At 48.3% G+C, this 26,890-nt stretch overlaps 2 protein-coding genes across 7 annotated transcripts in view; both read left to right on the top strand.

Moving 5' to 3' along the window:
* LOC308147364 (histone deacetylase 4-like) overlaps positions 1 to 9,857 on the top strand; it is a gene marked incomplete at its 5' end in the record, with an annotated part of 42,901 nt that extends 33,044 nt beyond the window's left edge. For 3 of the 5 annotated variants that reach the window (XM_080519480.1, XM_080519479.1, XM_080519483.1), the window contains 19 exons: positions 49 to 158; positions 423 to 557; positions 649 to 841; positions 1,851 to 2,074; positions 4,075 to 4,287; positions 4,832 to 5,027; positions 5,668 to 5,801; positions 6,233 to 6,335; positions 6,408 to 6,454; positions 6,546 to 6,653; positions 7,084 to 7,139; positions 7,335 to 7,422; positions 7,552 to 7,671; positions 8,196 to 8,293; positions 8,398 to 8,516; positions 8,605 to 8,738; positions 8,872 to 8,956; positions 9,162 to 9,348; positions 9,463 to 9,857. In XM_080519480.1, the coding sequence (XP_080375606.1) occupies positions 49 to 158; positions 423 to 557; positions 649 to 841; positions 1,851 to 2,074; positions 4,075 to 4,287; positions 4,832 to 5,027; positions 5,668 to 5,801; positions 6,233 to 6,335; positions 6,408 to 6,454; positions 6,546 to 6,653; positions 7,084 to 7,139; positions 7,335 to 7,422; positions 7,552 to 7,671; positions 8,196 to 8,293; positions 8,398 to 8,516; positions 8,605 to 8,738; positions 8,872 to 8,956; positions 9,162 to 9,348; positions 9,463 to 9,502 (2,390 nt within the window). In that variant the 3' untranslated portion in view covers positions 9,503 to 9,857. The remainder of the gene's footprint in view (positions 1 to 48; positions 159 to 422; positions 558 to 648; positions 842 to 1,850; positions 2,075 to 4,074; positions 4,288 to 4,831; positions 5,028 to 5,667; positions 5,802 to 6,232; positions 6,336 to 6,407; positions 6,455 to 6,545; positions 6,654 to 7,083; positions 7,140 to 7,334; positions 7,423 to 7,551; positions 7,672 to 8,195; positions 8,294 to 8,397; positions 8,517 to 8,604; positions 8,739 to 8,871; positions 8,957 to 9,161; positions 9,349 to 9,462) is intronic. The other 2 variants (XM_080519482.1, XM_080519481.1) reach the window with 2 other exon arrangements.
* Positions 9,858 to 13,397: 3,540 nt separating this feature from the next.
* Positions 13,398 to 18,408, top strand: LOC308147716 (ribose-phosphate pyrophosphokinase 2). 2 transcript variants are annotated; one of them, XM_080520029.1, is made up of 7 exons: positions 13,398 to 13,657; positions 15,413 to 15,596; positions 15,691 to 15,789; positions 16,396 to 16,520; positions 16,598 to 16,771; positions 16,850 to 17,009; positions 17,978 to 18,408. In XM_080520029.1, exons 1-7 carry the CDS (start codon positions 13,536 to 13,538, stop codon positions 18,068 to 18,070), a joined length of 957 nt encoding a protein of 318 aa, XP_080376155.1. In that variant the 5' UTR covers positions 13,398 to 13,535; the 3' UTR covers positions 18,071 to 18,408. The 2 variants fall into 2 exon arrangements, with proteins under 2 accessions (XP_080376155.1, XP_080376156.1); XM_080520030.1 differs by lacking the exon at positions 13,398 to 13,657 and adding an exon at positions 13,715 to 14,869.
* The last annotated feature ends 8,482 nt before the right edge of the window (positions 18,409 to 26,890 follow it).

Raw genomic sequence — 26,890 nt, 5'->3', positions numbered from 1 at the left:
TTTAGAAATTCTTTTGGCTGCGGCCTCCAATTGTGTCCTTGTTCCCAGACTCCGCGTGCAACAGCGCCCCCGGATCAGGCCCCAGCTCCCCGAACAACAGCTCCAACAACATCCCCAACGAGAACGGCATCACCGTGTCAGTGTCCAACAACACAGAGGTAACAGACACACACACACAGCTTTCCAAACCAGCGTGTTAACCTGGCTGCAGGTGCAGCATGTTGGTGTGTGAGTGTAGCAGCTCCGCCGGCACCAAGCTATTTGTGGCAGCCATTAGGGGCACGCCGGCGGTGTGGAGGAGGCTTGTGGTGGTGACAATTTTTATCGCGCCAAGCGGGGTGCAAATGCATCTTTCCCCGGCGTGCGGACACTTTCTCCCTGGCGATGCAAACGCAGATAAATCATTTAAATGTGTTTTCCAGGCGTCGCTGGCCCAGAGGCTGTGCAGCGGAGCCGAGCGCGGCTCCGTTAACCAGCTGTCTCTCTACACTTCGCCCTCCTTACCCAACATCACCTTGGGGCTGCCCGCCACCGCCACGGCCACCGCTGCTTCCAACGTAAGGAGGGAAACTGCATTTCCACTCGGGTGTGTCTGTGTGCATTCATTCAAACCCCCCCCCCCACCCCGTTTTTTTTTTTTTTCTCCAGGTGACCTCAGCGCAACAGGATGGAAGTCTGCAGCCGGCTCTCTCCCTCAGCCCCCCCTTCCTCTCCGGCGGCCACTTGACCCCCTACCTGGCGGAGGGTGGTGGGGGGACGGGCGGGCACGGTGCTCACAGCCCCCTGCTGCAGCACATGGTGCTCATGGAACAGAGTCCGGCTCAGAGCCCCCTGGTGACAGGTACGGGTCATTGTGGCGCTTCTCTGGCCTCAAAATCCCCCCCCCCAAAAGAAATATCCTGTTTTTCTGCTCTTGAAACTCACACAAAGCATGAGCATACTCACAGAGATGTGTGTCCGGGGTATTCTGTGTGCCCCCTCACACTGACAGACGTCCATTCATTAGCTCAAACTAATGAGCTCCTTTCATATGTCGGTGTTTGCGGCGGGAGTGTGACACGGCCGCATTGTGTGTCCTTTCCCATCGGCTTATTCATTGACTACCACATCGCTGCTGCTTTCAGCGGGACGTGAGCGGTGAATGAGCGGTGACGCACATACAGACGCACGCTTGTGCGTCCGTGCACAAAATACACCCGGACAAGGACGTGTGCACGCCCACTCGCAGGCTGAGAGCTCTGAGTCGGCTTCTACAGTCCAGATGCAGCACAGCAACAGTGGCAGCCATGTTTTCCTCTTCCTTCCCCCCCACCCCCACCCCCTTTTTTTTTTTTTGCACAGTAATCAAGCTTCTCAGTCCATTTAGCAGCGTCGACTCGGCTCTGCTGCTTTGCTCCTCTCAGATGTTCACTTTTGCCATCACAATGGAAGAAACCCAGTATGGCAGCACAGATGGTTATTTTTTTTTAATTTGGTTCACAAATACATCTGCTAGCTAATCTTAGGACCAACACCACTGAGAGTATAATTAGGAACCTGTCACATGATGCAGAACCCTCGTAGGTTTGTTTAAAACTTGGCTCCAATCAGTGCAGTTTACACAGAAGGTGCAGGATTTTTACTCTCAGTCAAGTAAATCAGATTTTTTTTTATTCGAAAGGAGTTCTAGAATAATAATATTTCCCCTAAACGAGCCACTAAAATAGACAAAATACTGATGATTTACACATTAGAGAAGGAGTAAATCAGCTCAGCTGTTCTTGTAGGACGTATTGATGGAAATATCAGAAAGACACCATAAGAAGCCAACAGATCACATTCCAATCAGCAGTCTGTGTCCTGTGTCGTAGGTGTGAGCGGCCTCTCCATGTCGCCCGCAGCCTCCATGGCCAAGCTGCAGAGGCAGCACCGGCCCCTGGGGAGGACCCAGTCGGCCCCGCTGCCCCAGGGGAGCGCGGCCCAGGCCCACGCGCAGGCCCTGGCCCTGCAGCAGCTGGTGGTCCAGCAGCAGCACCAGCAGTTCCTGGAGAAGCACAAGCAGCAGTTCCAGCAGCAGCAGCTCCACCTCAACAAGGTGAGGACACGCTTTAATCCTGCTGCGTGACCACATTCACATAAACCCGCAGAAGTGTCTTATGTTGTTGGCGTCGCAAAGGTAAAGCCGAAGGTCCTGCTGTTCTCACTTTAATCATACATGTTGCTGCATTGTGTCGCCAGCAGCTCCTACATCTTTAACTTGAACTCATTTTTAATCTTGCATAACGCGAATTGTGCAGCTCCTTCCCCGCGCCGATGGAGGCAGGTGATTGGGGCAAACATGTACACACGATATTCACATAAACTGCTCATGATTAGCGGCTATAAGCTGCAGGGGTCTGGCTCCCGAGCCGTGCTGTAGTAGTTTGCGTAGGCAGCAGCCGGTAGCGGTGGATATGTGTGAAGTTGTTGACTTTTTTCTGGCCTTTCTCTCTCTCTCATTCTCTCTCTCTTCTCTCTGTAGTATTTTTGTTTGTGAGTAGGCGTAGACAGGTATGGTTTAATATGTATAGCAGTGTGTGTGTGTGTGTGTGTGTGTGTGTGTGTGTGTGTGTGTGTGTGTGTGTGTGTGTGTGTGTGTGTGTGTGTGTGTGTGTGTGTGTGTGTGTGTGTGTGTGTGTGTGTGTGTGTGTGTGTGTGTGTGTGTGTGTGTGTGTGTTTCTGTGACCGTGTCTGAGACAGTCCTGCCATAGCAACCGAGCGGAAGCGTCTGCCATATTTGGGCAGGGAGGAAGCGAGCAGCGGCCGCTCTGGTTGGTTTTTACCTATTCTGGCAGAGTAGTCGCTGGAGGAGAGGTGGGTGGATGAAACAAGGGATTTCCTCTCCTCCGCCTCCTCCTCCTCCGCCTCCTCCTCCGCACTCTCCGCACTCTCCGCTCCGTCTCACTCCCTCCATATGCTTCCCCGCTCTCCGGTGGCGGCTTTTTCACACAAACACCTCTGTAAGAGCCTCTGGCAGGCTGAGGCTTCTCATTTTTGTCAGGACCAAAATAAAAATCTCTCCATTGAAGTAGTAGTTCAACATTTTGGACAATAAATGGATCATTCTTGCTTGAACACAGAATAGATAGAAAAATCTATCTATCTGTCTATCTGTCTGTCTGTCTATCTATCTATTACCAGTAATAGTCATAGCAGTGGATAATTATATAAAAAGCACTATTTGAAATTACATTTAAAGTGGTATTAAATTAGATCAAAGTAATTTCCATATGCAGCCTTTTCTGTAAATCTGGCTGATTGAGGGGGAAAGAATGATGCCAGTTTAAAGCAGATAAAAAGGAGGTTTCTGGGAAAGTGGAGCAGAGGGGGTTAGCAGCGTCAGGGGCAGGAGGTGAAAAATGGAGGGGGGGGGGGGTGTCTGTGTGGGTGCAAAGAAGACAAGAACAGTGGCGGAGAGGGGGAGGGTGAATGAGTGTTGGTGAATGCTCTGACGTCAATGCTGTCCCCCTGGCAGGGAGCCAGGGGACCCAGAGGCTTACGGCTGTGGGAACACACACACACACACACACACACACACACACACACACACACACACACACACACACACACACACACACACACACACACACACACACCTGTAGCTGCAGCCCACTCCTGAGACTTCCAGCAAACACAGCAGTCTGGGCGTCCACATGCTAAACACACAGAGGAGTGGAGGAGCGGCAGTCGGAGACAGTGGCTGTACACACTGAATCACTTCCCGGGTGACAGAATAAGGCGGCGACACACAGAACAACAGGGACGCAGTGAGGAATGTCTCTGTTCAGGCTGACACTGTTTGCCCCCCCGAGTACAGTCGTCAGAGCGGCCACTCACATTCAATTACGACTGATAGGTTTGAAATGAGCAAGACACCAATCTGACTGAGTAATCCAAATTAAGCTTGTTAAAAGAAGAATGCTCCAGAGAAAGAAGGGATCTGCCAGGAATGTGATTGAGGGGAGAGCGTGCCCGTCTCTGAACGCAGCCTCACACATCGGAGGGGATTTGTAGCCTCATGCTGTGAGATTGAAATGCGCTCGACGTCGCCTGCAGATGATGGCCAAGCCGAGCGACTCGCCCGTCTCCCGCCAGCATCAGAGCCACCCGGAGGAGACGGAGGAGGAGCTGAGGGAGCACCAGGATGCGGGCGCCCTGCCGCCGGGCATCACCATCAAGCAGGAGCCGCTCGACCCGCAGGAGCTGCAGGAGGAGGCGCTGCAGCAGCACAGGGAGCGGCAGGCCGAGCAGGAGCTGCTCTTCAGACAGGTACAACAGTTCATCCCGGCTCTGCTCTGCACACGGGCCATCGTTTGTTCTGGCTGCCACCTTCTGGCCACGGCTTGGACCTACACTGTAGATGATTCCACAGTCTGGCTTTGTCCATTCAATTCACTTTTATTCATAGTGTTCATGACATGCAAATACAATGTAGAGAGAACACCGATTAGCCTACAAGCTCAGTGCAGATCTCTCACTCGTCTTAACCTACAGCAGCTTAACCCAGAAAGTCATCCAGGGTGACCTGAGTCACCACAAACTACACACTTCAATCAAATCAGAACATTTGAAGCCTGATTTTCAAACTTGTTCAAGTGAATCTCAGTGCTATGAAGAAGCTTGAACTAAGGAGATGGTCCAAGCCAACCGTGACTGTAAATTTACAAACAGTAAAGTTTAAAAGCTGATTTTTAAAGTAGAGGCTTGGTTAACCTCTTGAGCTGAAAACTAATCTCCCGCTGGGATCATGTCGGAGGTAAATCTCAGATTTTTCTTTATGTGTGTGTGTGTGTGTGTGTGTGTGTATGAGTAGCAGGCGCTCCTGTTGGAGCAGCAGCGGATCCACCAGCTCAGAAACTATCAGGCGTCCATGGAGGCGGCCGGCTTGTCCGTCTCCTTCCCGGGGCACCGCCCCCTGTCCAGGGCCCAGTCGTCTCCGGCCTCCGCCTCCTCGTTCCCCATCAGCGTGCCGCCGGCCGACCCTCCCGTCAAGCCTCGCTTCACCACAGGTTGGCGTCGCCTCCGCTCACCCGTCTGCTCACCTGTAGCCGTCTCCTCTTTGTTCTGCGGCTCCCCGCTTCAATCTTAAAATCCCCGTCAACCTGCCAGCGCCGGCTTTCTTCTGCTGCCACGACAGCAGCCTGCCTCTGGTCTGCCTCCAGCACTTATTTGAGAAGTTTTTGCCTTTCAAGTTTCACTTCCATCTCAATGCACCGGGGACTGAGAAGTCAAAAAAAAAAAGAAAGGGGGAAAAAAAAATCCATCTGAAGAGCAGGTGAATTGGTCCAAAGAAGTGTGAAATGTTTCCAGCTTCCATCTGCTCGCAGAAATAATCGAGCCGGTTGAGTAAATCGTGCCAGAGAATGTTCTCTCCCACTCTTTGAGTGAAGAAGGAAGCTGTGAAGGAATCGGTCTTAAAGAGAGAATGAAGCAGCCGTCTGTGTTCGCAGTCAGGAGGCTGAGCGCTGTGACACTTTCTGCATGCAGGCCGCCCAGTTGGGAGTATTTTTAGTTTGGCCTACTTTGCTCCCACTCTCTCCCAAGCTGCACCGAAAGTTCTGAGACCAAGTGGGTGCCGGTGCACATGCAGCATGTGTGCAGTCCTGAATCTTGAGTGCTTTGTGTGTGTGTGTGCCCCCCCCCCCCCAGGCCTGGTGTACGACTCCCTGATGCAGAAGCACCAGTGTATGTGTGGGAACACCAACAGCCATCCAGAACACGCAGGACGCATCCAGAGCATCTGGTCCCGGCTGCAGGAGACCGGACTGAGGGCGCAGTGCGAGGTACCGGGACTCCCACCCTCGCTATTACCTCTTTATATCGCTTATTTTTAACATCACTTTGTTTTTGTTTTTTACGTTTTATCTGCTTCTTAATGTCCGTTTTACAATGATTTTCTTCTGTGAATAATTAAATGCCACATTATGTGATTTAAATTGAGTTTCATCCATTTCGCCCTTTATTTTTTCTCTTGTTTCTATCCACTTCTTTTTCTTTTTAATTTTACCAGTAATTTTCATATTACACACTTGTTTAAAAAAAACGCAGGTATTTCATTTTCCTCTTTGAATTGTACCAACTTGCATTTAAAGAAACGTTTTGATTGATTGATTCTTATTTAGAAAATCCTAAATCTTCATAATTTAAAAAAGTCCTTCAAAAAGGAAAATATGGTGAGTGAAAGAGTTAAGAAGTATTAATAATGTGTGTGCAGTGCATTCGTGGGAGGAAGGCCACGCTTGAAGAGCTGCAGACGGTTCACTCTGAAGCTCACGTCCTGCTGTACGGAACCAACCCACTCCGACAGAAACTTGATTGTAAGCTCACACACACACACACACTTGCAAAGACACACACGCGTTAATAACTTCATGCGATCTGCTCGCCAGGTTCAATCACTCCCATGTTTGTCCGGCTTCCCTGTGGAGGTGTGGGAGTAAGTAACGCTCAGTTTTCCTCAGCTTCTCACCAGCGACCCGCTGTGACGGATGCTCTCCTTCACGCTGCCGCTTGTCGTGTGCTTTCAGGTGGACAGCGACACGATCTGGAACGAGGTCCACTCCTCCAGCGCCGCTCGCCTCGCCGTCGGCTCCGTGGTGGAGCTCGTTTTCAAAGTGGCCACCGGAGAGCTGAAGGTGACCATTGTTCCCGCGTCATCTTAAAGATTTAAAAGAGACATAAACAACCTCAACACATCACTTTCATATGTTGATGATGCTTGATAGATTAATTGTATGATGCAACATAAGGATAGATTTAACCGTTGACATGTAACCATAACTTAAATGTACATTGCTTTGGCTCTTTTTCCTGAATAAGGCTCTTTAAATAACTTAGATTGTGTCATGAAGTAAAAGTTCAGTAACCTAACTCAGCTGTTAAATGTCGAATGTTAGACCTACATCATGTGTGAAGGTTTCACAATCAGCCATTCTAAACTTTGTGACCTCCCGCCTGTGTGTATCATAATGAATTATTGTGATTTTAGCTGCGGCTTGCCACCGCCTCACAAACACAGTGGCTGATCATTGTTTGCGCCTGTCTAACGGACTCCTCTGTCTGCAGAACGGCTTCGCCGTGGTCCGCCCCCCCGGACACCACGCAGAGGAGAGCACCCCCATGTAAGGCTGGACGACGGTCACCGCACTCAATCAGAGCGAACACAAAATCACATGAACCCTCCAGTTTATTTGCACATAAAGCACCGGCTGACTTCATCCCCCCAGCTGTCTCATGGACTGCTTTATTTATTCTTCATCTGATTCTCACAAAGTGTCTGAAATTTACGAGAACGTCTCCGTCTGCTGCTGTTTCAGGGGTTTCTGCTACTTCAACTCGGTGGCCATCGCAGCCAAACTGCTCCAGCAGAGACTCAGCGTCAACAAGATTCTCATCGTGGACTGGGTCAGTCTGCTGAGTCACCTTATTCAATCTGCTGAGTTACTTGACTAAACCCATTGAGTCACCTCACTTAACCTGCTGAGTCACTTCACATCCACTTCCTTCCTCACATCTGTGTTGTTGTGATGACAGGACGTTCACCATGGCAACGGCACACAGCAGGCGTTCTATGACGACCCCAACGTCCTCTACCTGTCCATGCACCGCTATGATGACGGGAACTTTTTCCCGGGAAGCGGAGCGCCGGATGAGGTGAGCCGAGATGCTCCCAGTGCATCATGGGAAAGTGTCTCATCGTGTTTATTCTAAGTAACTCCAACCTTTTTTTGACTGAAACCTTACCTTCTATGACCTTTAGAGACAGACTTTTACTCTTTAAACTAACACTTTGAAAATGAAACTCTGTACAGTTTCATCTCTTTAAAGCAGATTATTCAGACCGTTAGCAGAATTGGATTTAGTAAGAAAAAACACCACAATGAAGGGTTAACACACACACACACACACACACACACACACACACACACAATTTTTGTCATGTTTGCGTTTCTTTTTTCCTGCTCAGTTCACCCACATTTCCCCTCAGAAATGATCTCTAAATAAAGAAAGAGAACAACGCTACTCTTTAAAAGCCTGTTGAATTGGCTGATTTGCTTATTTGTATGAATTCCGTGTACAATGGTGGTCTCTGATTGGGGTCTGCATTGTTTTTTTGTTTTTTTTAAGTAAATAAAGCCTAGGAAACACTGAATCATGGTGTGTGCTGCCCTCTGCAGGTGGGCAGCGGTCCTGGAGTTGGGTTCAACGTTAACGTTGCCTTCACTGGCGGACTGGACCCTCCGATGGGGGATGCAGAGTACCTGGCTGCCTTCAGGTACTTGATCCAGATTGTCAGTGAGGAGCTGGTGATGAAGTCTGAAGGCTTCAGTGAAGACACTACTGTTCCCTCTGTGAGACCTTTGTCTGTAACACTCTCAGGTCAGTGGTGATGCCCATCGCCAATGAGTTCGCTCCAGACATTGTCCTGGTGTCCTCCGGCTTCGACGCCGTGGAGGGTCACCCTCCTCCGCTGGGTGGATACACTCTCACCTCGAAATGTGAGTCGCACATGATGTGCAGCGAGTTTTTTTGTGGGGAGTAAAACGTTGAATTGTACATTAAACAGTCCCGTTCTTCCCGATTCAGGCTTTGGATACCTGACACGCCAGTTGATGACCCTCGCTGGGGGCCGGGTGGTTCTCGCTCTGGAGGGAGGTCACGACCTCACCGCCATCTGTGACGCCTCGGAGGCGTGCGTGGCCGCGCTGCTTGGCCAGGAGGTAAGACGCTCGCTCCAGATGCCATCCTGGGCCCCTCCCCTACAAGCTCAGCCTGCCCCCTTCTGGAAGACCTTGTCGATGCAGTGGGTTTCTGGCCTGAGTTGACGTGTTGATGTGTTTTTGCCCGGTGCAGCTGGACCCGCTGCCGAAGGCCGTGCTGGAGCAGAGGCCCAACCTCAACGCTGTGCGCTCTCTGGAGAAAGTCCTAGAGACTCACAGTGAGTTCACCTTCACTTACACAACCCTAATGGAACATGGAGATCTCCTTATGACAATCCTAAAACCATTAAAAACGCCTCTTGACGTCTCTAGAAAAGCTGCAAACATTTTCTTAGCTTGTTGCCTTCTGGCTGATCAGACACTGTTTGCAAGGACTTCTCACTCAGATCTCTTGTGTTGCTTCTTTCCGCTCCGTGCTCTCAGGTAAATACTGGCGCTCGGTGCACCGCTACTCGCCGCAGCTTGGGCTCTCCCTGCTGGAGACCAAACGAGGCGACTCGGAGGAGGCGGAGGCCGTCAGCGCCATGGCCTCTCTGTCTGTGGCCAACACCAATGCCATGGACCCAAGGTACAACCCCCAACATGACTGCTCACCAACTACCCACTGTTTGTAAGACAATCGTCCTTCTTCTAGAGTGACTCACTATACCACCTCGTGGTACAAACTGGTATTACAACCTTGGTTTGTGCTAACGAGAAGCCACTTTTTTTCCCCCCCCACCAGGCCGGAGGAGGAACCCATGGAGGAGGAAGAACCACTGTAACGGAGGGACACGCGAGGGTGTCGCACCGTAACTTTTGACCTTTCCGGAGACGACCTCTTTGAGCGGCGAAGAGTCTCGACTGACTCCTTCATTTAGCCCCCTTCACCCCACTCACCACGTCAGTCACCTCTGATTGGCGGAACCCTCGGCCGACACGAGGGGGAGGGGGTGGGCTCGGCCTCGGGAGTGGGGAGCCGACGAGGAGACAAGAGGACCGAAATGGAAAAAAAAAAACTTCTACCTAAACGGCGCTGCTACGGCGGCACTCGCTCAGAGACTCATTTATCTGTCAGTCCTCACACCCCCACGTTAGCTAGCCACATGAGCTAGCCACGTTAGCGGCTACCCAAGTAATCGTGGCAGCGGGCGAGTGGAACTGGAGGAGTGGGGGGGGGAGGAGGAGGAGGGGGGGGGGGGGGGGGGGGGGGGGGGCGACTGGGTCTCGCCATGGAAAAGGTGTGATAAGACTTGTGGTGCTTTACGTCCAGGACACCAGGGACCGCCTCTCCTGTTTTCTTAAGTGTTTCTCCACAGAAATGTGGCGGCGGCACGGCGGCGCCGGACTTTTTACCACAAGGGTTCACTGTGGACTTCGGTGGGCCCGAGTCGGCTCTTTACAAAGATTTGACCGGTGGGACTGTCGCCTCGCTGCCCCAGCCTGACCGCGTGAGAGGAGTGCCTTGGCGAGGGTCCGCTGGATTTCAGGATTGTTCAGGAAAAGGTTGCCTTAAAGTTAAAAAAAATAAAAAAAATAGAAAAATAAAAGATTTTGGGCGCGGGGGGAGGGGGGGGGCGTCCGGTCCCCCCCCCCCATCTCCGGCGGGGACTCAAGAATGACGAAAACAATCTTTCAGCATGTTTACTTCGAGCGTGACGCAGACGGCGTTTCCGTCTCTCACGGCCTCTCCTGAAGAGTCACTTAATTTTTTGGATGGATCTATTTTTCTGTATAAAAAAAAAAAAAAAACAACAAGAAAAAAAAAAAGCGCTCAGTGAAGGTAGTTGCCAGCTTCAGAGGTGGAGCGAGCTCGGAGAAACGTGGAGAGGGTGTTAGCCTTCGATGTAGCCTCCCTTTAACTGAAGTCGTTGCTTTGTAGGAACCACGTGGAGCGTTTGGAGCATGCCATCCAGAGACCCCTTTGTTTTTTGTCTTTTTGTTTTTATTTTCCCGCAAGATCTTCTGAATGTTATCCAAAAGAGAAAAGCCAAGCGAGAAAAGCCAAAGCATGAGTTTGCGTCACACACTTCACAAACATTTCGGCTCCCGACGCTGACGTTTACTGGTTTAACTCTTCACACATCAGGCGGCAACTACCTTCATGAACATCGGATCCAATCTGTTTTCAGAGGCGGTCGTCCAGCGTTGTTTAATTTCCACGTCGAGTCGTCAGTTCACGATATCAGAAGTGTGTCTGTTAGTCCACTTTTGATTTTTTGTTTTTGTTTTTTTTTAACTCTCAGATTATTTTTCTAACTTTTTTCATCCATAGGTTTGTGTTTATATCCATTTTGGGGATAGTTATAGGGCTGCCATTCACATACTCACTACTATTGTCACGACTTTTCTTTCTTGTATTTATCAGAAATAAGAAGCAACACTTTCTTTCTTTCTTTCTTTCTTTCTTTCTTTCTTTGGCTCCCTTCAAAGCCTTTCTACATTTTCATCAATTCTGTATTTATAATGCGTACTGTTTATAGGAGATTTGTATATGGAGAATTTATAAATGTACTCTAATGACAGCTATGATATTGTGAGCAAAAAGAAAAAAAGGGGGGAGGGGGTGTACGATATGACTCCACAATCTTAAAAAGCAGCGTATTTAACTCGTCATGGACTGCACTGTTTGTTGCCTAATGGAGACATTTCTTCTTCGACTGTGAGGTTTCCAGGCGGGAAAATGGAAGCGAGGGACACCGATTTCCAGAAAGAAGATTTTCTTTTGTTTGTTTGTTTCTTTTTAATTTACGATGATGGAAAACATTCGCTTGAAGCATGTGTTGCACTATCATGTTCCCGCGACGTCCGTGTTTCTTTTTTCGCGCTTGAGTTCTGCCGATCCGACTCGAAACGTACGCCGACACCGTCTGATCACATTTCTTTTATATCGTTTTGTAAACCTGACAATTTGAAGGTTAAGTTCGTACTTATTTCATGACGAAAACATTCCACTCGTTACTGTTTAATTTGGCTTTTTTTTCTATTATTTAAAAAGTGAACTTGAGTTTTTTTTTTGTAGAAACTTTGATACTACTCTGTTTTTTTTGCTGTCTGCTCGCGCCAACTTTAACTCTTTGCATGGTTTGTGAGTCAGCATGCCTGCTTGTCTATGTAACAGATAAAAATAATGTATTTGCACAATAGAAGAACACTGGAGGACTTAAGCATTTCTTCCTCTCTGGCGGGCAAACAATTCAAAAGACTTCTTGGTGAATCTGGAGACGATCGAGCACTTAGGACGTGTGCGGACTGCGTTTGAGAGGAACCTCTGCTACATCCACCTCCCAAAGAATGTCTTCGGATATCGGCTTTGGGGGAGAAAATACAACAACGAATAAGAAAAAAGGGCATCGTCGTTTGATTGTCACACCCACCTCGGCCAGTTCGATATATATAATAACCACTGTGGCTCAAGAGCAATTCTTGGTTTACATGTAAATGGACTTTTAAGGAGAAAAAAAAACAAAAAAACTTATTTTTTGTTTGTTGTTTGTCTCTATTGATGAAAAAAAAAATGTTATCTTTCTTTGGGACCTACGCTTTGGACATTTCATCTCTGACATCTATAAAATATATTTCTGAAAAACACACTTTGTGTTCAGCTGTGTGTTTTTATCGAGTTAAAGGGGTCAGGATTTGCAGAGTCGCCCCTTTTTGTGGGTTTAATCGATGGAAGTGATCCACTCACGCTTTATCTCCTCACTCAGTTTGTGTCCAACAGTCAATGGAGTCCCTCAGCCAAGTCACACTGTTTCTGTTTCGTCCATCACAAAGAGCAGCGGGGGACACGTGAGGACAGGACCTGAGGACACGAGGGAGCAGATGACTCCTCTGAGTGGAAAATCTAATCATCTAACACAATCACAGAGCAGCACACTCTATTATTCTACTCGAGGTGCTATATTTATCCTGAAAATGCTCACAAACCATTTTATTCCCTTCAAACCTTTATTTAGATTAATACTTTTTTTTTTTTTTTACATTTTGAAATAAATTAGACATCAATTACTTTTGGTTGTTTTAATCTGTTCAAATACAAGCTTTTTTGTAATTTTGTAATTGTATTAATCTTGAAAAAAATCATTGAAAGCCAATTATGTTTACAATTTAAGGAAATGCCATATAATAGAATAGTGTTTATATTAATAATTAATGATAGTTTTATTTAATGCAGTGAGGATTTGGGGAGCATTTCGATTTTATTTATTTGTAAGAATTATAATCTTGAGTACTTTAAGTTTAATGTGCAATATTATTGCTAGTAATAATAATCACAATTTAACATTTGAAAATATGTTATCACTGAAAAGGAAAAGTTACTGGGAAGATTTTGTTTCTCCTAGCCCAGGAGAATATTATAAACGTTGTGTTCTTTAAGATAATTTATTTATTATTCATTTATTTGCTATTATTTTTCTATTTGGATGGATAATAGTTTAAACGTCATAATACATTTTTTCGCTTTCACAAATGTATTTTACGGATTCAAAAATATTTAGTTCAGTTATAATAAGAAATACATTTTAGATAATAAAGTGTTTCCAGAAAATGTAAGAAGAGAAAGTTTGTTTTTTTTCTTGAGAAAAAGAAAAGTGAGAGTAAAGAGTGCAGCCTGGGAGAGTGTGATTGGTGGACGCCCCCCACCGCCCTCCGCCCCCCTTCACACGCTCTCTCCCGCTGTAGCTGGTAGTTCCTCCGTCCCTTCCAACTGAGCGATGCCCGGCCTGCTGCACTGATCCCGGCCTGCACTCCCTCTCTGACCCGGGGACCCCCCTCTCTTCTGCGGCGCGTCTCTTCTCTTCCCTCCGAGCGGACATGCCGAACATCGTGCTCTTCAGCGGGAGCTCGCACCACGACCTGTCCCAGAAAGTGGCGGATCGGCTGGGGCTGGATCTGGGCAAAGTGATCACCAAGAAGTTCAGCAACCAGGAGACATGGTAGGGTGGCTCCCGGGGAGAGGGAGCGGGAGACTGGGGCGCCTGCGCTCGCTCGCCCCGTGCGGAGCGGTTAGCTTCGAGCTAACTTGAAGCTAACAATAGTTTACTATTAAGCGGGCGACAGTACACGTGACCAGCTAGCCACATGTAAACACACTAGCTAATGCCCATGCTCCTATTATCGGACAGCCACCCACGCCGCCCTTTAACCCCACTAATACCAGCTGTTTTCTCTCGATATGACCAGAATTTCATGTTTTCTGCCTCTAAAACTAAACTGAGCTACGCAGCGGAGTGTGCGTGTGTGGAGTTATGCAATATTTAGTTCGTTGCGTGCTCATGCTAACTCGGCTAACTCATGTGGTGCGCGAGCACGCAGGAGTCACATTCTGTTCTAGTTTGCTAACTTTTCATCTTTTTCTCCTCATGTCTGACTAAAGCCACTAAGAATGGAGCGCAAATAACTATTTTGGATAAAAGTTTGACCAAAATATGCTTCTACTTTCGAAGTGCGGACCGATTGTTGGGGGGGTTACTCATTTCAACGTAACACCTGGCTAAATACGCAATAATCCTCGAGGTTTATCCCCTTAAAAACGTTGACATTGTCCATTTCGAACACGCGCCCTGTCATTTAAGCTCGTAGATCTTTTTTTAGCCGTGTTGTGCGTTTTGGAAAATAAGTTCAACAGCAAGTCTGTGAAGAGACGACGTCCGATAATGGAACCTGGATAGCATGCAGCGTTCGAACGCGGTTTTCCGTTAGCATGAGAAGCATGTGGTTCGCTGAAACATCTGACAGGACGGGGGGGGGAGATTAAACTCTATGACTGTCAGGAAGGTTTTCAAATGCTTCAGATGACGTTAATTAACTGTAGGAATCACATGCACTCAGTTTGGGAGCATTACTTGCATGTGAGCTTGTTTAACTTTTTTGTGGTGCGTTCATGGCGCCTGTTGCAGAGTGGGATTTATTTCGCCTCCTTTGCAGATTTAAAGCCTGCATGCATGTGTGGTTTAAATCCATCTGCGGCTGCGGTAATGCACTTTGTGATCCGCATAGTGCACTCGGGATGAAAGCGTCCACAATGTGCATGTGTTGTTTTGTTATCGTTCCTCTATCTGACTGTATTAAGCCCCAGAAACGCAGGGAAAGAAGCTCCGATTATCCTGCAGAAGCGTTATCTCCAGGGAGGCAGCTGTCTCGGGGAGGTGAGAGCTCCGTGTTGATTGCGCCTCTGCTCATAGTTTGCACCAGGTGACTTGGCGAGGTCAAGGACCAGAGCAGAGTCCTGGGAACAGGACTTGTTTGTTTGTTTTTGTGCAGGTAGAAATGACCAAATATAGGCCTTGCCTTCATTTGCTCGCCTTGTTTGCAAAATAAACTCGGGTTGTGTGAGTTGGGGAACCTGATTTGTGACTTTTTACGTGTCTGATTTCTCTAAAAAAGAGAGAGAGACCTTGTGACTGTCTGTGGTCACATGACAGAGGCAGGGAGGACGTGGTCGTCCCCTCAGGAATGTCTCGCACACACACGCTGAACATATCGGGCAGGTCGTGTCTTTTTTTTTTTCCTTCGTCTTTTCCACCTCCACACATGAGACTTGGCCCAGACTTGTCTCGTTTGTTAGTCTTGAGCAAGTGGGTGAAGAGTCACTGCTTCATTCAATATCTGGCACTAAAGCATTGCATACTATCACATGTAGCACCATTTATTCACGCTCAGTGTTCTATTAACTTGTTTTGCGTGCACAGTGTGGAGATCGGGGAGAGCGTGCGAGGTGAGGACGTCTACATTGTGCAGAGCGGCTGTGGTGAAATCAACGACAACCTCATGGAGCTGCTCATAATGATCAACGCCTGCAAGATCGCCTCCTCGTCCCGCGTCACCGCCGTCATCCCCTGCTTCCCATACGCCCGGCAGGACAAGAAAGACAAGGTGGACGTCGTAATGGAGTAGCGACACGGTTCGTACAATTGAGGACCCTGGTGTTTTGAGCTCACCGGAGCGTCTGTGTTCGTGTCCGTCCCAGAGTCGAGCGCCAATATCAGCCAAGCTGGTGGCCAACATGCTGTCTGTGGCCGGAGCCGATCACATCATCACGATGGACCTGCACGCCTCCCAGATCCAGGTCAGTCCTGCCGATCTGTTGCCCTGTTTCACGCAACGTTTCCAAGTGGAAAACCAGAGCTTTTGTTGCATTCTGAGTGTTGCACAGCAGCGATGCTTGGAGGCACTGAAAATGCAACATTTTGAGAAGGCTTCATCTCGGCGTACTCGCTGTGGAAACGCTATGTGTGCGTATGATCACGCCGCCATAATAAATTGTCCTTCTGCACATGCTCAGTAGATGTACAATAAGGACAATGTTTCCCTGAGTCATGATTCCCAGTCCATATTCTCCTGAGTCTTTTATAGTTGACAGTCCTCGGGATAACAATCCACCGCCTTCTGTCCATAGGAAAGTTCATGTACTCGACATTTAGTGTTTATAGAGCAGGCTTCCCTGCAGCGTGTGTGTGTGTGGCGTTTCATGACAAAAAACAAAGAAATGGCACCCACTAGTGGCCTCACATAAAAACTACATTTTCAAAATGTTGCTGCACAAACGCAAAACTTTTCTGAATCTGAAAGGCGAAATGTTCTTGTGTAAACAGAGGTTGTTTACTCCAGAACCACTTGTATTAGTTTGTGTGTCTTTCGGTTTAACAACACGTGTCCTCCGTTTGTTTTCCAGGGTTTCTTCGACATCGCGGTGGACAACCTGTACGCAGAGCCGGCGGTGCTGCAGTGGATCCGAGAAAACATTCCCGAGTGGAAGAACTGCATCATCGTGTCTCCCGATGCGGGCGGGGCCAAGAGGTGCGCCGACTCGCTCAAAGCTCCGGGTGTCGCTCTGCTGTTCGGAACCGGCTGTTTCACTTTCTGTCCTCGCCCAGGGTGACGTCCATCGCCGACCGCCTCAACGTGGACTTCGCTCTGATCCACAAAGAGAGGAAGAAGGCCAACGAGGTGGACCGCATGGTGCTGGTGGGCGACGTCAAGGACCGCGTGGCCATCCTGGTGGACGACATGGCGGACACGTGCGGGACCATCTGTCACGCGGCCGACAAGTCAGTGCCGCCGTCGGCAAGGCGACCCCCCCCCCCCCCCCCGGACGCGCAGAGTTTTAATCTGCTTCTCTCCTGCAGGCTGATCGACGCCGGAGCCGTGAAGGTCTACGCCATCCTCACGCACGGCATCTTCTCCGGGCCGGCCATCTCGCGCATCAACAGCGCGCCGTTCGAGGCCGTGGTGGTGACCAACACCATCCCGCAGGAGGAGAAGATGAAGGCGTGTCCCAAAATACAGGTACCGAGCAATGTTATGATGATTTTAAAGTGGGTCTTAAAACAAAATAAAAACAGTGGAAATGTTCACAGTAAAGTTTGATCAACTTTCTGCACGAGGCTGTTCAGCAGCTGCCTGAATGTTTCACTAAATTCTATACAGATAAACAGATTTTTACTAGATTTATTAGAACTCCACACTTTAACCTCCTGGGTGAAATGGCTCAAATGTTTATGAATGTCAAAAACCACTAAAAATGTTGAAAGGAAATGCAGTGGAAAAGGATAAGAAACGGCTAATAAAGCAAAACAAAATGGCTAAAATCACTGCAAACTGCTCAAGAGGATTGCTTTAGACTAGATGTCTCAGGTGTTTTTTATTTCATTTGCATTTCAACACTGATTTTCTAAAATGGTCTAAACTCCAGGAGGAAACCTGATAAAACTGCCAGTAGCGCTGGAATTGTTAAAAGAAAATTGTTCAAAAGTGGTTAAAAATCTTTAAATTTGCTCGTACAGCTTTTTCATGCAGGAATAGAAAAAAAATGAAGAAACAAAAGGTTTTGGGAAAAAGCAGGGAAGAATGAAGAAAGCTGGTAGAGCTACAACAGCAGCAACAAAATGGTAAACGTGTCAAAACCCAGAAAAATAAGGAAAAATCACCCCCAAAAAATAAAAACGGCTATAAAAGCTAAAACCATAATAAAGCATAGCTGTAGTATCTTAAAATGTTTGTTTCTCCAGACAATTTTTACTTTGCCACTTAAAGTTCCAGACTCCTGTTTTTTGTTGTTTTTTTTAATAAAAAGACTCAAGATAAAAAGGAAACAATAGATATGACCGCAGTGGTGTTTACATCTTCTAAAAGTGCTAAAAACCACTGAAGAAAAAAAGGTACAAAAGTGAGTTGAAGCATTAAAAACACCCAAAGAAACTGATTAAAGTGGATAAAAGGTTGAAAATGGCGCTGACTTCCTGTCTGTGCTGCAGGTCATCGACATCTCCATGATCCTGGCGGAGGCCATCAGGAGAACCCACAACGGCGAGTCCGTGTCCTACCTCTTCAGCCACGTCCCGCTGTGAAGGGGGCGGGGCTCCGTGAATGTGGGCGGGGCTCCGACACGGCGCTCGTCACATCACTTCCTCCTCTTTTGTATTTATGAGTCTTTATTTCCACTTCTGCTCTCAACCCCCCCCCCCCCCCCCCCCACCTCTCACTGCTGCACGGATCCCGGGGGCAGATTCCAGGTGTCGCCCTCCTCCAAAAGGTCATGAAAATGATGTGAGCGATCTGTCGGCGAAACACAGGCAGAGTTTCACCGTTTAGCCTGCAGCTGCTGAAAAGTGATTTTTTTTTTTTTTTAACGTGTAACTCTTGGAGCTGTACCTTTCACAATAAAGCTTTGACGATGGCTTCCACACTCCCGTCTCATTTCATCTTCATTCCATTCCTGCAAAATAAAAGGAGAAAATGGCTGAAATAGTTTAAATCAGGAAGCCTATTGGTCAAACACCTGCAGTGAATTTTGCCAAGCTCCTTGTTAGAAAACGTTACGTCACACAAAAAGCACTGAAACAAATAAATGGATATTCAAAAGCTTTGAGATGTTAGTAGTGAAAATCCATGACTTATCAGCTTTCTTTTCCTCATTTTAGGTGTTAAACATGTCTTGTGGTTCCACATGAGTCTTATTTGCTAGAAAGTAGAAGTTTGTTTGAAATGAGTTTTCAAAGTAACAATGAAAGTTTTAAGTCAATTAGCATCTTAGCTGCTCCATAAGCAAAGACTATGAATTGAGAAACTTTAAAAAGAGCCAGAAACTGGAAAAGTAGAATTTCCGTTTTGTGATTTGTCTTTGGAATCTAAATCTGAACATCCTGAGCTCAAACTGCAGTTCAATGATGTTAAATTATTGCATCTCGAGATTAAATAAAACATATTTTGTGTATAAATCCGTGCATTTCCTTGAATAAAGCCTGTCAGCGTGTGTGGACAGGAAGTGGAGAAGATGTGACCTATGAAGCTCATATTAAAGGTCGTCATCTTTTTTTTTTAATTCCTTCTAATTCCTGCAGTAAAAAGTTGCACCTGCAGGATAAGACCGGGAAACTTGACGGCATTTGACCACCAGGTGGCGCCCGCGGTGCATGAATGTGCAGCCACGCTGGAGAAGAACAAGGAAACACCGTTTTTTAAACAAAAGGAAAAGTCAAAAAGTGCTTGTTTGGTCTGAACGTGGAGAAACAAAACACGCGTTTATTGAAAAATAAAAATCGAGGCGCGCGTGTGTGTGTGTGTGTGTGTGTGTGTGTGTGCGTGTGCGTGCGGGTGTGTGTGTGGGCGTGTATGCGCGCGTGCGCGCAGGAGGATGGCGCTGGTGATGTCATATGTCATTAGCATATCCAGGACTATATGAGCAGGCTGCGCACAGCCGCGCCAACACTGCTGCGACGCACGGACCACGGATCATCCAGCCTACCGCCAGCGCATCGGTAAGACCCCCTCCCTCCCTCCATCCCTTCCTCCCTCCGACCACGACCCCTCGGCAGCACACACCCTGGTGCCTCACAAAGGAGACGCGCCGCCGAGCAGGACGCTTTCTTTTTTCCACATTTTTCACGCCGTTCCGTGTCCGGATGCGCGCTGCGTCTTTGTCTGCGCGCGCACACACACAGGAGGCTTTGTTGCCTCACGCCCCCCTCCGTTATCACAACCATCTCCTCGATCCTTCCACGATTTAGATTTTCCTCTGCGCGTGTTTTTTGCGCCCCATCAGGGCGGTGGTCCCTCCACAAGTGCGCGTCCACGTGGAAACTCAGAATCCTGTTTTCTTTCTTTTGAAAAAAATATATTTTCGAAATCACTCACAGGCTGCTGCTTTCCTTTCTTTTCTTTTTTTCCCCCCCCAACCACAGCATGGGAACTGTGTCTTTGTTATGTAAATGTGAGCGGCTGCATTGTGCGCGCACATGCCGCTGCTGCGCGCTGGATAACGGGAACAAAAGGAGGCGCGTCATGCGGCTGCGCAATGAACACATTAAAAAAACAAAGACAAAAAAATTACCCCTAAAGAGATGAGAGGCTGAGACAACGCCCTGACCCTGCTTCTCCTCCTCTGCTTCCTCCTCAGACTGAAAACCTGACATCATGTCCGACAAGCCCGACATCTCCGAGGTCAACTCGTTCGACAAGTCCAAGCTGAAGAAGACTGAGACGCAGGAGAAGAATCCTCTGCCCACCAAAGAGAGTGAGTGACGCAGACCACCGAGCAGTCTTATGTGATCCCTGTCCTCACCGTCCTCACCCTCTTCTTCTTCTTCCTCTGCAGCCATCGAACAGGAGAAGGCGGCCTCGTAGTGAAGCCCCCCCTCGTCCTCCTCTCCCACCATGCACTGTACACCCCCCCCTCCTCCTGCATTGCCTTGTTTTCACTCACTTCCTCTAGATGTATAACTCTGTAACCCAAACATGAAGCCGCCACCACACCCGGCCACGGACGGACGACGCCTGCGTGGGGGCAGCGGGCCCCCCCTCGTGCCCCCCCGCCTGCTCCTCTGGGGAGGGAGGCGGAGGGTCCTGAAGGTGCTCGTCCACGTCTGACGGGGGGGGCGCAGCACGCCAACACCTCGCCTCTCCCGTGTGGCGAGGCGTCCAGCTTCTCCGTGTTTTGTTTTGTTTTTTTGGAAAATGCACAACTTTGTTTGTACGCTGGCCAAAATGTAAACGCCCTCCCCCTCCACTCCCTCCCAATTGTTTGTTTGGTTTTTTTTTTTGTTTGTACGCGAGGATAGAGATGGATTCCACCTCGACCGTGGGAGACACGAACGGACCTTAAACACCTTAAACTGTTGGTGTCTGAGTGGTCTGTGGACACAAGCTGGGGGAGTCGGTGTGTAGATCACAGTTCTTTGGAGATTTTTTTTTTTGTTTTTTTTTTTGTAAAATTCCCAGCAGTCGTGTTATTCTGCCACAAAAACCATCACCACAAATGGGGAAAAACAACAAAAAAAAGCCGTGAAATGTTGTAATAAAAAAACCAATTTGTTACTAAAAGGAGTGTTGGACTGGCTTCTTGTCTCTCTCACACACACACACACACACTTCGGCCACTGGCTTTATAAAGAGCAGGATCCAGGAAGTGGAGGAGCCTGGGGAGTGGAGCAGTGGCTGCTGGGACAGCTCGCCCTGACCCAGAGAGCCTTAGATTTACAAAATTAGCCACCGCCTACAAAGCCTTAATGGCATTAGCATGACGTGGCTGTCACGTCCTCCAGCGTCGCGTTCGACCTCGGGAGGGCTTCCGTCAGCACTGCCGTTTGCACGATCCATATTTGATGGCTAAGCGGGCGGCCGGCGTGAGGATTTGTGACGGTAAAAGGAGCAAAAAGTGCAGGTTTGGTGTCGAACTGCAGGTCGTCCATGTTGTAAGTGGATTTCTCCTAATGAGGCGGTAATCTGCATGGAGGAGGGTGTGTGGAGGTTAGTGGGCGAGTGAGCTGGATTAACACCTCAGTGTGTGTGTGTGTGTGTGTGTGTGTGTGCCGGCCTGCAGAGAAAGTGAGGCGGGATCTTTAGGTGGGATAGGGGAGGGTGTCCCGTCTGGTAACCCATGGCAACAGCAGCTGCTGAGTCACTGGCCCGGGTCTCGATGGAGAGCTATTCTCCTCATCCTCGCCAACACATTTCGCCGTCTGCCTCCCACACGCCGCGGCGTCTGAGCCGGACGGCGCTGATTGATCGATGGAAAGTGGACGGACTCCGTCCGCATCGGCTGCTCTGCACTCCGCAGACGCTAATGGACGGTTTGTTTTGATCCGACGGATAGAACTGCTCTTGCGTCCGGAAGAGCTGGGAGGATTATCGTGGAGTTCTACTGCTAATGGTTCTGGTTGAGGGTCACCTCCAGATCACACTGTTTTAACACTGCAACACGTACGTACGCCACGAAGCCAAGCATTCTCCCTCGCAGGATTTGCATGATTGCACGACATCAGATCCCTCGGGGGAAGCCTGAGCAACACAAAGATACGTCCATGCCAAGAACATTTTGTGTATCTGTCAGATCTTTATGAATTCCACACAAACAGTCCAGTCGTTTAGATAAACTCGCTTAAAGTAGGGTTTTATATGGTCGTTTAATTTAACACTATCAGACCCACGGTGTGTTATCGCTCCATAAGGAGGAATATCTGGAGCCAAACCAGCTGATTGTTTTTTTAATGACTCAAAAACAAGTACAAATGGTTTAACAACACTCAATTTGTTCAAACTAGTAGAAATCAGAGTGGAATCTGTGTAAGAGCTGCTTGTCAGTATCGGCCAGGTCGTAACGACAGAAGTGTTTGCAGTTATTTTGATGTTTCATGGCTTTAATTGCAGTTTCATTGTGATGGTTTGTTGTGTCAAAGTGTCAAGTGAACAATAGGTGTTGCTACAAAACGATCTGCAGACGATCTGCAGGCCCTGCTTGACTCTCCTCCGAGTCCGACTGAGTCAATTATCGTCACTGGCGGGCCGAGACACACACCGTCCCTCATGTGGGTCTCCATGGCAACCGCCCACCCGGGGAGTGCGACACGCGATCGAAACCAAAGCACCCACTGCCACCGCCGCCGCTCGCTCTCACCTGATATCCGCCGTGCAGTGATTACCGCTGCAGAGACACAGCGAGGCGACGGCCCGGCAGGAAAAACATGTTTGTGTGGCTGCGACGCTTTTCCATCCGAGAAAAATCTCTGCAGACGGCCTTGTGGCGGAGGAGGGAAAACACAAACACAGACGGCACAAGTTCGCGGCACGTGGCTAACATGCAGGGCTGCTTATGTCGTGTCTATATGAAGCTTTCACTAACATATACGGGGAGACACATTTTTATTGTATTCTGATTTTATTGGCGCAGCCAGGCTGAAAGGGTTTAATTAAAATTGTGCGAAAGCAAATACAACTAAAACTGTTCGCAAACACAACCTGAGATGAAGTAAACAAGCTTTGATTGACAACACTTTGTGTGTTTAAATCTTTAATGTGCTTCGCTGAAGGACAGTTGGCCGTGTGAGGTGGTGAGGTGGTGATGGGACGTTGGTCGTTGACGGTCTCTTTCTGTTCCACGCGACTCTCCGGGGAGGAAGAATGTTGCTGGTGGGCGTTAATTAGTTAATTACCCCGCTGGTCCCCGCGGACGTTTCCTTTAATCACCCTGTGAAGAACAAGCTGTGTCGAGTCATGTCCTGATTTCATGACTCAGCAGCAGAAGGTCAAAGGAGAAACACCATCGTCATGCTGGTGAAGCTCATGGCCTGCCGACCCTAAAGTGAGTTGTTATCACAGCAGCATTTGCTTTATCTATCGGCGTGTTATCGAGGTAAGTGCTACGCCGGCATTGTGTCACATCGCGCTCTCTCTCCTCTGGGCGTTCCTTCATCCTCCTCATGGCCTCCTCATGGCCTTACATCGCCTGGAGTCTGTGACATCAAATCGTCTGCATGTGACGACTTTCCCGTCCAACGTGTGTCTCCTTGGTAATCAGGATCCCTGGGTTTTCTCCCTTGACGACCCTCCCTGGTGTGTTTTGACGTTGAGGGCGTGGCCTTTACCAAACACCTGAGCTTCATCGTCTCATCAGCCCCACGATAAAGATTCGTTTCCAGATAGTTTGCCACATTGCGAGTCATGGTCGCTCACTGGAGTGTTTGTCGTCTGTCGCAGAATGAATGAAAGTCAATGATTTAACAGCCGTTAAGCTGGACACGCGTTCACATATTTACACTGTGGAACCCGACACACTGAGACTGAGACACTGTCATGCCGCCGCACCCAAAAGCCTCGCCGCTATCTGGCGGCCGTTTGGTTTTTATTTTCTGCATGCGAGGTCAGTTCGGTGGCGATAATGCCTGCTGGCGTGGCGGTGAGTCACGGCGGGGCCAAGGCCGGCGTGCGTACAGGACAAGGTGAGACAACAAGGAAGCTGACGGAAATCCCAACGGCTGTCCTCGCGTTGTCTCCGAGAAAACGCAGCTGAAGCTCAGCCGTCATGCAGCTCTGAGAAAAACCACCTTTTTTCCACACAGCCTCCAGTGGCAGGCTGGAATCAGGCTGATGGGACTGGTCCTTACAGTGGAGCATGTTTCATGTAGAGTTTGGAATTAAAGAGACGCGTCTCCAGTCGCTCAGTGACGGGATGGCGACAGATAATGTCTCTGGTGGGGAAACTTCTCAGTAATCGGGGGCATTGCACGGCAACATGTGGGGAAAAAAAAAAAATGGGATGACATTCTAATCTTGTGGCTCATTTCCTGCAAGCTGATCCTACATCATGAAAAAAACATGACATCCAGAGACCCAAGCAGCACGGCTTGGCTTTTCTGTCTGCTTTATTTTTTGTTAAACTCTCGCCACATTTTTTCGTGGTCTCAAGGTGCACTCAGCAGAGGACCTTTACCTTCCAGGCATGTCAGGAATTCTGCACCACATGATGCTTTGTCTTAAAGCAGGTCAGTGCTCTCAGTGGCAGCTCTCCCTTTGGCAAACTAATGTTTTGACAATAAAATGAAAAGAAAAAAAAAAAAAAAAAAAAAAAAAAACCTCTTTCATCAGCTTTAATCTCACTAACATCGAAAACATCTCTTTTATTTATTTATTTTTTTAATCCTTCACTGATATTTGACCACACTGTGGTTTATAAAATTGATCCACTGCAGCCAAGATGTGGATCTGAATGACCCAGCGTGCTTTTTTTTTTTTTTTTTTATTGAATGGAGCTTTTTGTGTAGAAATAAAGGAGAAGTGTGGCTGCTCTTCGCTTCCTTCCGTGTCCTTGCTGCTTCACGCTGCTTTTGTTAAAGTTGGTCTAGAGTCATATTGTGACGGTGGGGCAGTTTTATGTCAAAACGAGGTGAAATAGGGTTTAAAATAAGCAGATTAAAGTAATGCAATATTAGCATTAGCGTCATTAATACACTAAAACGGCGGCTTTGCACAAGCCGGGTGCGCGTCGTGTAGCAGATCCTGCGTCTGCAGCTCGTCTTTCAAGAAGCCCACTGTGATCATCATGCAACTGCAGGTCCGCACGTTAGTTATTACGTGATTTGTTGCGTGAAAAACAACTGTGTCAGTGATAATCCGTGATAAAAACTTTTCACTCGCAGACTTCCTGAACCAACTCGCCGATAGCCTGTCAGTATCGAGGTCAACACCCAATCAATAAAGATAACAAGGCCTGATTTACTTACAGTGCACATGGTAATCTCAATTATAAAAGCACGGTCAGTGGCTATTGTTGAGGCTGCTAATCCCCACAGATTAAAACTTGTTTGTTGTGCGCAGGCCAGCGCTGCATCCTAAATACCCGATTTCAGGTCTAATCTTGTTCCCTGAAGCCTGTTTGACTGACAAGATGTGTGGACTTGAAATATCGCCTTTAACTGTACCTGAGTAAGAGGAGCTGTTTGATTCAGACGTCTCATGATCACATTGTTTTGCTCCAGTTTAATCGGCATTTATATTGTTTTATTGTGGCTGTAAGATGTCAAAGGGTCCAGATCCACACGGAGCAGCTTGTTATAGACACTCGCAGACTGAGGTGAACGTATGCATCTAAATCCAACACATCTTTGTCTGGAACCTCTGAGCTCCACTTCACACCCCAGGAGTAATCAGATTCCACATGCACACACACGTCCAGTACTTTTTGGAGCTTTTATTTGCACTTGGGGGGGGGGGGGGTTATTGTCTGGCTGAGGTCCGCAGCTGTTTGTCTGCCTGCTGCACAGATTCCTGCTTGTTGAGGCTCTGTGGTCTTCAAGTGTTCTACTGATTGATTTCTCTGTAAAGTATCACAGGAACTTTTAACTAAGGCTCATCGGCTGATCTGAATCAAACGGAAATGTGGATTTGTTGGGTTTCAAGTGACTGTGTTGTGTGTCGTGCTGTATAAATAAAGTTGAATTGAGTTTAAAATGCCACAATTCTGGCTCATATTTCTGCTTCAGCCAGGTCAAGCAGGTGATGAAGAGCAGCTCAGTTTCAGGCAGGTCAAAAAGCTCATCTGCAGTGTGAGTGAGGCTCGTTTCATTCCGACGCTTGGCTGTGCATGGCCTGGACCGAAGTGGACGGAGAGGGAGGACATAAACAGGATGCATTTCTCCTCAGAAAGAACAGGAAACATTTCACCTCCTGACCTGTGAAAAGACTTGTTGATTTCCCTTAAAGCTCAGCAGATTATTTTATCCTCTTGCTTCTAACTTAAAGGAACATGTGAAGTCATCATGTTCAGCTTTCAGGTTTGCCTGAAATCTTGTCTGTCCATGAAGTCTTTTGTTTCCAGTGATGTAAGAGGTTGGAGCTCTGCAGGTGTCTCCGTACCAGGAAGTGAAGGAACTGATTACTCTTCCTGTTTTCTTTTGGCTGTGAGTGTTTAGTTCAGCTATTCTCTGCCGGGTTTCCTGCCCGAGCATCAAAGGTGAAGCCACGTCGTCCTGGGGTCCGGAGAGACGCTCCGCTCTTGTTCTGCTGAGGCAGATACTTCCTATAGCCACATGCAACAAGCGTAATGAGGTGAGGCAAAAGGCTGAATGTGTCTCTGCGTCCTGCAGCACATGCTTCAGTGGTGAGGACTCCCAGCCCGAGCCGTTGCCCAGTGAATAGAGTCCCAGATGCCTGAGTGCCCCTCCATCTTTGTGTCCTGTGTCTCTTTCTTTTTGTCGTTTGGGCCCCCCCCACCTCCACCTTACATAAAGGCTTTGGTCAAACGTGTGCCTACACCCCCCCACCAACCTCCACCGCCGTGAGTTCCACTGGACCCCTGCCCAGAGGAGCACCGGCTCGCCCTCTTTGTCTGCAAATCTGGCACATGAGCGGCACCGTGGGCTGCGGTCCAAACGCCACCCACGCCCCCATTGTTCCTC

Source organism: Blennius ocellaris (genome assembly GCF_963422515.1).
Source record: "Blennius ocellaris genome assembly, chromosome: 24".
NCBI lineage: Eukaryota > Metazoa > Chordata > Actinopteri > Blenniiformes > Blenniidae > Blennius > Blennius ocellaris.
The sequence above is the reverse complement of the archived record's forward strand: the minus strand, read 5'-3'. Positions and strand labels throughout refer to the sequence as shown.

Coding starts and splice junctions, on each gene's coding strand:
- LOC308147716 (XM_080520029.1), top strand. CDS start 13,536: ATGCCGAACATCGTGCTCTTCAGCGGGAGCTCGCACCACGACCTGTCC. Junction 13,658..15,412: donor TTCAGCAACCAGGAGACATG/GTAGGGTGGCTC, acceptor TTGCGTGCACAG/TGTGGAGATCGGGGAGAGCG. Junction 16,772..16,849: donor ATCTGTCACGCGGCCGACAA/GTCAGTGCCGCC, acceptor TCTCTCCTGCAG/GCTGATCGACGCCGGAGCCG.